The sequence below is a fragment of the Rhinopithecus bieti genome, unplaced genomic scaffold (assembly GCF_001698545.2).
Source record: "Rhinopithecus bieti isolate Rb0 unplaced genomic scaffold, ASM169854v2 scaffold_32081, whole genome shotgun sequence".
NCBI lineage: Eukaryota > Metazoa > Chordata > Mammalia > Primates > Cercopithecidae > Rhinopithecus > Rhinopithecus bieti.
This window is the reverse complement of record NW_016814436.1, coordinates 4,749,720-4,760,289: the sequence shown is the minus strand read 5'-3', so window position 1 is coordinate 4,760,289 and position 10,570 is coordinate 4,749,720. Positions and strand designations below refer to the sequence as shown.

The following is a 10,570-nucleotide window of genomic DNA, read 5'->3' as shown; positions in this document are numbered from 1 at the left end:
GGGGAGCCGTGTCCTCCCTGCCCCCCCCCGGCCACTCCTGTCCTGGGGAGCCGTGTCCTCCCTGCCCCCCCCGGCCACTCCTGTCCTGGGGAGCCGTGTCCTCCCTGGCCCCGCCCCCGGCCACTGGATGACTCTGGAGCAGGTCCTAGGCATGTTCTCATTCTGTCTGAAACACGCCAGGGTCTGTGTCTGAAAGGTGAGGACTGGAGAGAAACCGCCCAGGGCAGTGCAGGGGGTCTGGCTGCAGGCTTTGCAATGTGCCTCCTCCTGGCTGCGTGTGGGGGCACCCAGGCCCCTGCCCACTGAGGTGAACCTTTTCCAGGCTGCCAATGTCAGAGCCACCTTCATGGGGATGTTTAGCCCCCGGTGTCTGTCCTGGGGCCCCAGCTGGGGTCCTAGTCTGTTGGCACCTGCGTCACGAGCTTCCCAGGTCAGCTTGGAGCCCCAGACCCATGTCCGCTGCTGCGTCAGCTGGAGCACAGGTGGGTTTGTGTGAACTCCTCGGGACTCTTTTAGAGTTTCTCTCCTGGACGGGTGCTTGGGGGATCCCAGCTCCCAGCACCTGGGCTCTGCTGGCCTCCCGGAACAGGCGTCCCATGTTCCTCATCTGTCAGTGCTGGGATAGACCCCAAGCAGCACCCACAGGGTCCCTCCAGAGGGCAGGACAGATAGAATCACCCTGCCTCTGCTCACCCCCTGGGAACTCTTGCCCAGCAGCCGAGTAGCTGAAAGTGTGGGAGGTCGGGCACCCAGAACAGGGCAGCCACAACCAGAGTGCCCCACCCAGAAGCTGCTGGTTTCTGAAGCCAGCGCCTTCTTCCTGGGCTATGGCCACAGCGTGGGTGATACATGTGTAAGGAGCCACTGCAGTGCTGCTCCGGGCGGCCCCGTCAAAGCCTCACGTCCATTACCTGGCTCTGGAGGAGGAGGTCTGGGGACCCAGGTGGAGAAATCGGGTCCCTGCCGTCCTGTGGTGGGGCACTCACTCGTGTGCTGTCTCTCACCAGGTCCCTGGCAGGATGCAACATGGAGGGTGACTGTGTGGCATCCAGTGTGGGGCCCAGGCAGGCCTGGCTGTGCCGGGCGTGGTCCCTGCTTTCTGTCCCATCAGCAGGATGTGGAGCAGCCGCCTGTGCCCAGCCCCTGGGCTCCAGGAATCCGGCAGCGGTGGCCTGTAACTCGAGCCTGTCCTGGCTCACTGGGGCTGTGAGCTGGGGTTTTCGTGGAGCAGACAGGACGACAAGGCCGCTGTTTGGAGTTTGCTGTGGCTCGCTGGGGCTGCGAGGTGCGGTTTTCGTGGAGCAGACAGGATGACAAGGCCACTGTTTGGAGTTTGCTCACCTCGGTTCCAGCAGACCCTTCTGCCCGGGGGCCAGTCTCTCCGATCTACTCGATGTGGCTCTTGGAGGCACCCCCAGCCTCCACTCAGATGTGAGGGCCTGGCTCTGGCATGGCCAGCTGGACACACGGGGCCAGCACAGTTCCAGGATTTTCTTCTGTCTGCAGCCCTAGGAGATCAGAATCACCATCAAGAGACGAAGCACCACTCCTCCAGTTTACATTTTTAAGATGTTTCTTAAAGTCAGCCTTACAAGGGCTCTGAGGACATCCACATTGTCTGAGCTATCCCTGCCCCCAGCAGAGTCGGCTGGGTGGACAGACACGGGTCTTATGCTGGGGGCTCCATCGCCCCATCTGACTGTTGCGTCATCCCCATGTCCAGAGACTGCAGCTGCTGGTCCCTTTCCCATGCCACTGCTGCCATCCTGGGGTCCCGGGCACCTCTGGGGGAACCGAGTGGTGCAGACCCAGGGTGCCACAGGTGGCCACTCTGAGCTTTTGGTGTTTTTCTTCTAGGCTGGTCCAGGGACCCTCATCATGGCCACAGGAGTCCAGGACTTTAACCGGACAGAGTTTGATCGACTAAATGAGATCAAAGGTCACCTGGAAATTGCCTTACTGGAAAAACACTTCTTACGTGAGTACCAGAAAGCGCTTGGAGGGGATGGGACACGCTGGGTCAGGGGTGGCTGAGATGAGGGATGTTGTCTTGCCCAGGAGCTGGGTCTGATGAAGACCCGTGCTGGCTCCATTGCTGGACAAGAGCCCTGGGCAGCTGTGGCTCTGGCGTGGCTCTTTGGGCTGTGTGGTCCCGGCACAGCCTCGGCCCCTGCGTTTGAGCCTCCCTTGCGGCCCTGCTAAGCTGGCACTCAAGGTTGCTCTGCAGGGGCTGGGGGCATGGGGGCCTTTCCCCCGTGGGGTAAAGGAGAGTCTCGGGAAGAGGAGTGAAATGTTCTGAGAAAATTGTAATTATTTCAGTGAACTGGTCCCTTGCATTCCCAATGGGTAGCTCAGACTTTTTCAGAGCTTTTGGAAGGATTCTGAAATCTTGCGTTTGTTCTGGTTGGTTTGTGTGTCCAGGAGGGAGGTGGGCAGTGGGCTCTCGTGTCCCCTGGCCTTGGCCAGGCGTGCCCGGCTTGCTGGGCTTTGGGCTCTGCAGCAGTGAGAATGGCAGAGATTCTTATAGGAGGGGCTCGCAGGCTGGGCCCCACTTATGTATCGCTCTTGAGCCTTTCTCCCCACCTGTGTCCTCCCTGTTGTCCAGATGTGGAAACTGAGGCACAGAGGATTCACTGAAGTCACCCTGCCATGAGGTGACATCTCACTAGTAAGGGGCCACTTACCAGTAAGACAGCGCCAGGCAGATGAGTCCCAAAGTTCCTGCCAGCTACCCTGCTGTGTGTGGTTTTCACAGCTGACACTATGGTGGAATTCTTGTTATTACGCTCCTGTGTGTCCAGAGCCGGTCACTTGTAAACCACATGGAGCCCCCAATTGTGAGAGGCAGGGGCTTAGGACCCGAGGGGGTAGGTCACTCCTGTGTGGGTGTCGTGCCCAGCAAGGGTCTCTTCCATGCTCTGGACCAGACAGTCGGTGCCTTTGCCAGAAGGGCTGTCGTCTGGGTGCCCTGTCCGTGGTTACCAGTGCTGTCATGTCAAGGTCGGTCCACAGGGCCTTGTGGGTTCACCTGGCAACAGGCCAGAGCATGATAGTGAGCCTGTGTGTGTATGGCACTGGACCGTGTGTGTGCTTAGACGGTGGAATGAGCTCTGTGTGCTCGTGTTTGCGTGGCCATGGTTAATGGTGTGTGCATGAGTGTGTGTGTATGTGTGTCTCTATGTACAGCAGTGGTTAACTCGGCGTATGCGTGTGTATGAGTAGTTAACCATGGTAGTAGTTAACCGTATGTATACAGACAGTGGTAGTTAACCCTATGTGTGCGTGCATGTGCGTGTGTGCGTGCATGTGCGTGTGTGCAGTGGTGGTTAACCCTGTGCGTGCATGCACATGTGTGGCAGTGATTAACCCTGTGTGCACGTGTGCAGTGGTAGTTAACCCTATGCGCGCGTGTGCAGTGATAGTTAACCCTGTGTGTGTGTGTGCCCATGTGCGGCGGTGGTTAACCCTGTGTGTGTGTGCGCGTGTGTGCAGTAGTTAACCCTGTGTGTGCGTGTGTGGCGGTATTTAACCCTGTGTGTGTGTGCGCATGTGTGGCAGTGGTTAACCCTGTGTGTGCGTGTGCAGCAGTAGTTAACCCTGTGTGTGCGTGTGTGGCGGTATTTAACCCTGTATGTGCGTGTGTGGCGGTATTTAACCCTGTGTGTGTGTGTGCGTGTGTGGCAGTGGTTAACCCTGTGTGTGCGTGTGCAGCAGTAGTTAACGCTGTGTGTGCGTGTGTGGCAGTATTTAACCCTGTATGTGCGTGTGTGGTGGTATTTAACGCTGTGTGTGTGTGCGCGTGTGTGGCAGTGGTTAACCCTGTGTGTGCATGTGCAGCAGTAGTTAACCCTGTGTGTGCGTGTGCGGCAGTATTTAACCCTGTATGTGCATGTGTGGCGGTATTTAACCCTGTGTGTGTGTGCGCGTGTGTGGCAGTGGTTAACCTTGTGTGTGCATGTGCTGTGGTAGTTAACTCTGTGTGTGCATGTGCAGCAGTAAACCCTGTGTCTGTGTGCACATGTGCAGCGGTGGTTAATCCTGTGTGTGTGTGCATGGGCCTGTGTACAGTTGTGGTTAACCCTGTGTGTGCACGCGCGCATGCCCGTGTACAGTTGTGGTTAACCATGTGTGAATGTGTGTGCCCGTGTGCGGCAGTATTAACCGTGTGTGCGTGTGCATGCCCATGTGCGGCAGTATTAACCATGTGTGTGCACATGTGTATGTCCATCTGTACTCTTGACAGCTTTTTCAGGCCCCTGAGGACTGGACATTGGTCGTTCTGAGGACAGCTCTGGTGACAGGTTGTGGCTGTGCCGTGGAGTGACTCAGTCTACTCACGAGTCTTAGGTTGTATAGAGCCAGCCTGGGCAGAGAGGGGCTGGGCCCCGTGGGCTGCTGACAGGGTTCGGTCCTCCCGATGACCATCCTGGCGACCTGCCGCCTGCAGCCTCGCCAGTTTGCAGTGGTGGCTCTGCTGGAGTTGATGGAACTCTGAGAATGGAGAAGCCGGGCTCCCCCTGGGTGGTGGCAGCAGGGAGCTGGCCCTTGGTTGACTGTCCAGCGGGGCCTGTGCATGGAGGGTGTGCTGTGTGGCCCGGAGAGCATCGCTCGGCAGACCCTAGTTAAGTCGTTAACCCCCAGAGGCTGCCTTGTCCGCTGAACCTGGCGAACTGCCTTTCTGTGAGTCAAAGGGGTTGAATATTGGTGGTTTTTCAGTCACGGGGCAGGGGTTCGACGTTTCACTTTCAGGGAGCAGGTGCTCTTGGCGCAGAGGAAGGATCTGTGAGCATCAACAGGGACCCTCTGCTGGGGCCCGGGAAGCTCCAGGAGAAGGGGCGAGCTGGCATGTGGTGTGGAGGGATGGAGGGACGCCTGTCCACGCACATTCACTTTGAGACTTTGTTGATACAAAGTTGCAAAATGGAGACAGCAGAACCCACAGGGCTACCTGTCACGAACAGAGCTGCTGGCGTCCATGGACCAGCACTTGTGACTGTGTCCTCAGCATTTGCCAAAGGAGCATCTTCTTTTACCCCTTGGTAGCTCATGAAGTAAAAGTGTTGGGTTCAACTCTGACAGCCTGTGGGGTGGTGAGCACAGGGATTCTTTTTTAATTACAGAAAATTTCAAATGTATCCAGAAATGGAGCAGAGTGTCATGGGCCTCCCTGGTTGAAACCCACCATTAGCCGCAGCAAGATTCCAGACCAGGCAGCTTCCCTGACACGCCCTCTCCCTGCCCACTACGCGCTCCCCGTCCCCTCCCCCTCCTGCTGATGTTTTGGAGCAAATCCCAGCCAGCATCCTCTCATTTCAGCTGTAAATATTTCAGTGGGTAGCTCAATGTGTTTTAAAAACAAAAGCCACAAGTCTAATATCACAACTGAAAAAAGCAAACAGCTTTTCGTTAATACCATCAGCTGTCCAACTTAGGCTCAAATTTCCCTGATAGGGAATGAGCCGTTGCACTCCAGCCTGGATGACAGAGTGAGACCCCATCTCTTAATATTTTTATTTTATTTTATTATGTTATTTATTTATTTATTTAGAGATGGAGTCTCACTGTCACTCAGTTCGGAGTGCAGTGGTGCGATCTCGGCTCACTGTAGCCTCTGCCTGCCAGGTTCAGGCGATTCTCTGGCCTCAGCCTCCTGAGTAGCTGGGATTACAGGCACCCGCCACCATGCCTGGGTAATTTTTGTATTTTTAATGGAGACGGGGTTTCACCGTGTTGGCCGGGCTGGTCTCGAACTGTTGACCTCAGGTGATCCACCTGCCTTGGCCTCCCAAAGTGTCAGAATTACAGGCGTGAGCCACTGCATCTGACCCCATCTCTAAATAAATAAATAAATAGGAAGGAAGGAAGGAAGGAAGGAAGGAAGGAAGGAAATAAATAAATTTCCCTGATGAGGTCTCAGATTGCTTTGCAGCTCTCTCTGAATGAAGAGTCAGATGAGGTTGGTGTGTTGTGCTTGGTGGTGTCTCTCTCCAGTCTTGACCCTGCAGGTTCTCGCATCACACTTTTTGTCCTTGGTAGACCAGGTCACCTGCTGGACAGTCTCTGCTGTGGACTCTGCTGAAGGTGGCCTAACATGGTCCATACCCTGTGCTTCCCGGTCGCGACGGGGTTGGGTGACCCTCCGGGGACGATCCCTCTGGTGGTGGTGCTGTGTGCTTCCATGAGGCGGTCTCTGTTCAGTGTCACAGCTTTGATGATTATTGCTCAGAGCCATCATTTCATTAGAGGTTGCAGAATGGTCATTTTCTACTTCCGCCATTCCCTTTCCATTTGTTAGCTGACACATTTCTGAAAACAAACTTGCCTTTGTCTGCCGTTTGGCTCCGCCGAGGAGTAGTTCATAGACGAGGGGCGGAGTGCATGGTTGGAGTCCCCCCTCGTTTTCCAGTTTTCAGAATAATGAGTTGCATTCTCTTCTGAGAACAGCCACCAGTGAGGGTGTTGGGCTCTCCTGGGGTTTTTGGGATTCTCATGGGACAGTGAATGTAAACATATTTGGCGTGTTTTGATAATTCTGATTCGTATCTGATTAATGCTCAAATGGTTCTGCCTCTGGGCCTCTTTCAGTTGGCTTCTGAGAGTCCTTTTGACACAACTCAGTTGTCTGAGCGATTCCTTGCTTTTTGGTGTGACCAGATACCCCAGGCTCATCACCAGTCCTGGAATTGACCATTTCTGAAATAAAGCCCTGGTTCCTTTTGGTGGCAGCAGATGTTGACACACTCCATGGGGATCCTAGGGCATTGATGGCCGCTGGTGACCTGTTGTCTGGACCTTCTCAGTGGACAGGGCATGGGCCTTAGGATTTCATACAGATAATTCTATGGGAATTCACATCCAGGACTCCTAAGTGCCTGTTTAACCTCATCGGACTTTTTTTTTTTTTTTTTTTTTTGAGACGGAGTCTCACTCTGCAGGTCAGTTATCAAAATCACGAAATTAACACTGATACAATGCTATTATCTGGCTGAGATCTTATTCCTACCTCACTATTGTCTAGTAATGTCCTTTGTAGCAAAAGACAGTTCTGAGTTGCGATAGTTTCATGCCTCTTTTGTCTCCTTTCACCTGGAGCAGTTCTTTCTTTGTTTCCTGATATTGACATTTTTGAAGAGCACAGGTCAGTTATTTTGCAGGCTGTCCTCAATTTGGGTTGGCCCTGTTTCCTCATGAAGAGACTCAGGTCATGCGATTGTGTCCGGGTGCCACAGACATGATGGTGTGTCCTTATGTCACATCGGCGGGTACATGATGCCATTTTGTCCCATGATGCATGATGTAGAGAATTCTTTTTTAAATTAAATTTATTCGTACAGCTATCTAAAATCGTTTCCATGGTTCCAAAGTCAAGGTATATTCAGAGAAGTCGAGTTTCTCTTCTTGCACCCCGCCCCCATTTCCTTTCTTCCCCTGTAGATAACCAGTTTCCTTCTAATTTTACACTGTATTCTTCCAACTGAAATTTTTTATAAGCATGAGCATCTATATTGATTCTTACCTTCCTGCTTAGATAAATGTTAGGGTGCTCACACTTTCTGCACACTCACATTATATCCTGTAGGTCACTCCAAAATGGTACACAGAGATAATCCCTGTTCCAGGTTACACCTGCCCCTGTTCCGTGTTACAGCTGTCCCTGTTCCATGTTATATCTGTCCCTGTTCTGGACCTGCCCCTGTTCCAGGTTACACCTGTTTCTGTTCCATGTTACATCTGTCCCTGTTCCGGGTTACACTTGTCCCTGTTCCAGGTTACACCTGCCCCTGTTCCGTGTTACACCTGTCCCTGTTCCGTGTTACACCTGCTCCTGTTCAGGTTACACTGCCCCTGTTCCATGTTACACCTGTCCTGTTCCAGGTTACACCTGTCCCTGTTTCCATGTTACACCTGCCCTCTGTCCCCAGTTACACCTGTCCCTGTCCCCAGTCACACCTGTCCCTGTCCCAGGTCACACCTGTTCCGTGTTATTTACCTGGTCCTGTCCCCAGTCGCACCCTGTCCCTGTTCCATTGTTACATCTAGTCCCTGTTCCATGTTATACCCATCCCTTTTCTGGGTTACACTGTCCAGTTACACGTCCCTATTCCCGGGTTACGGTACACGTGGTCTGGTTTCTGCGGTCACACTTGTCCCTGTCCTGGGTTACACTTGTCCCTGTCCTGGGTTTAAAAACCCACGCATCCCTTTCTGGGTTACAGCCTGTCCCCAGTTACACCTGTCCCTGTTCCAGGTTACACCTGTCCCTGTTCCGGGTTACATTTATGTCCACAGTGTGACTATGGCGTGGCTTCATCCACTTGTCTACTTGTTCCCTGTTTTTTTTTTTTTTTTTTTTTTTACTTTGTTTTATTTTTGAGACAGGCTCATTCTGTCACTCAGGCTGGAGTGCAGTAGCACTATCCTGGCTCACTGCAGCCTCGTCCTCCTAGGCTCAAGCAATCCTCCCACCTCAGCCTTCTGAGTAGCAAGGACTGTAGGCACATGCCACCGCACCTGGCTTTTTGTGTGTATGTGTGTGGAGACAGGGCTTCACCATGTTGCCCAGGCTGATCTTGAACTCCTGGACTCAAGCCATCCATCCGCCTCAGCCTCTCAAAGTTTATTACAGGTGTGAGCCACTGTTCCTGGCCTTGCTTATTCCCTGTTGATGGACAGCTGTACTGTCTCCAGGAGTACAGGATGTTAGTAGTTGCAGGTAGTTCTTAGCGGGCTGTCTGCACCTGGAGGATACGGGATGAGCTTGTTTTTATACCCCAAGCATGATGTCTTGGGTATAGTGGGAGCTTGGTGAATGGAGGGATTAATTGCAGATTAGTTGGAGTTTGCCCAGCAGAACCTGTGCCCTGTCCCATTCTCACACCCATCTTAGTCCCCAGAAGGATATAGAATGTAAGAAAGGACATTATGTAATCTGGGGACCCACAGGCGTATTTTGGTTGTCACTAAGCCAACATCTGTGTGCTGCTGTGGCTATCCCTGCCTCTCCTGACCTGCAGGAGGGAGTGCTGGCATAGAGAGCTGTGTTAGGAGTCAGGACCCAATTCTAGTTCTTGACTCAGGCACTGGTTAGCAGGTGGCTGTGAACATTTACCCGTTTGGGGCCTCAGCTCCCCCACCTGTAAAACAGCTAAGTGGTCAGTGTTAAAATTCCACTCCATTAGTACCTTCTCTCAGAAAGCAGGGTATTATTCCTCACGGAGGAGAGGAAATGGCCCAAGTATGCCGCAGCCTTCTCTGATGATTACATCCTGAAGAGTACATTTTCCTTCAAGAAAATGACACAGGATGAAGACTGTGAAGTTGAAATGGATTTTGGCTCATGGCTGAAGGCAGGAGCCTAAATTTGTTAAAGAAGCACATAAATAAATTAAAAGCATCATGCATTTTTATGTAGCCCCAAATGCATTTCGGTTGCTAGTGCTTTTTGAGCGCGGTTGCCGTGCACGCGTGTGCATCTGTTGGTCACTTGTCACCTGCCACGCGCAGGCTCTGGGAGGTGAGATTCCCCAGGGCTGTAAGGTGCACACACAGCCTCTACCCAAGGGCAATGTGATGCGGAATTTGGATTTTGGGGGGGACGTGCTTCTGAGGACCCGCGGGGCCAGGGAGCTCCTCCTCCTGGAGGCTTGCCGGTTGCTAGACTGTGTGGGGAGCCTTCGTGACTGCCTTTCTTCTTCCTGTGTTGCTGGGGAGGGCTGCAGATGCCTCCTGGCTGAGCTGGAGGGTGCTCCCCTAGGCTACCACGCCCCATCTCTGGGCATGGGTACCCTCATAGCGCCAGACACGGGTGGATTCCCGACAGATGCACTCAGACAGGCAGTGGCAGTGGTTCCCCAAGAGTGGGACTTGGGGAGAAGGTGCCTTTTCCTCCTGAGCCCCTGATGCTCCTGGAAGCTCCCTTTCCTGCTGTCACATACAGGGATCAGGGTGGCCGGCCCTTAGGCCATGGGAGGTCTTCTCGAAGAAGCTGGCAGGAGGGGCCAGCCATCTGCTTCCTGAGGCCTGCAGGGCTTCCTCTGAATGCATAGCTTTAATGGAGGGGTCCTGGAGGAGAAGGGAAGTTTCTAGGTGGCTGTCCTGGGTGATTCAGAGTGAGGAACACCTTCCTTACCATTGAAGTCTTCTGCAAGCAGAGGGGTCTGGGGAGCTGCCAGCTGCCTGCTGGTGAGGGTGTCCTTTTGAAGGCAGATGGAGACAGGCTTAGGTGTGGGGTTGACTCGAAGTCTCTGGACTTGCCTCTTCGGACCTGGGCCTGTGGGTGTGGTTCTTGACTCAGGCCTTTTAAACTCCGCTTTTACGGTTTCTCCAGTGGTGAAAAGATAAACTCTGCATTAGTCTGTTTTCACGCTGCTGATAAAGACATACCTGAGACTGGGCACTTTACAAACAAAAGAGGTTTCATGGACTTACAGTTCCACATGGCTGGGGAGGCCTCACAATCATGGTGAAAGGCAAGGAGGAGCAAGTCACATCTTACCCGGATGGCAGCAGACAAAGAGAGAGCTTGTGCAGGGAAACTCCTCCTTATAAAACCGTCAGATCTCATGAGACT

At 53.3% G+C, this 10,570-nt stretch overlaps 1 protein-coding gene and 1 long non-coding RNA gene across 5 annotated transcripts in view; both read left to right on the top strand.

Moving 5' to 3' along the window:
• Positions 1-10,570, top strand: part of GRAMD4 (GRAM domain containing 4) — a 112,737-nt gene that overhangs the window by 65,656 nt on the left and 36,511 nt on the right. For all 4 annotated transcript variants that reach the window (XM_017850807.1, XM_017850808.1, XM_017850809.1 and 1 more), the window contains exon 3: positions 1,858-1,978. In XM_017850807.1, the coding sequence (XP_017706296.1) occupies positions 1,858-1,978 (121 nt within the window). The remainder of the gene's footprint in view (positions 1-1,857; positions 1,979-10,570) is intronic.
• LOC108514534 (uncharacterized) lies at positions 128-1,093 on the top strand. Its single transcript, XR_001881239.1, has 3 exons — positions 128-196; positions 323-482; positions 1,008-1,093. It is a non-coding gene; the product is annotated as an uncharacterized LOC108514534 (long non-coding RNA).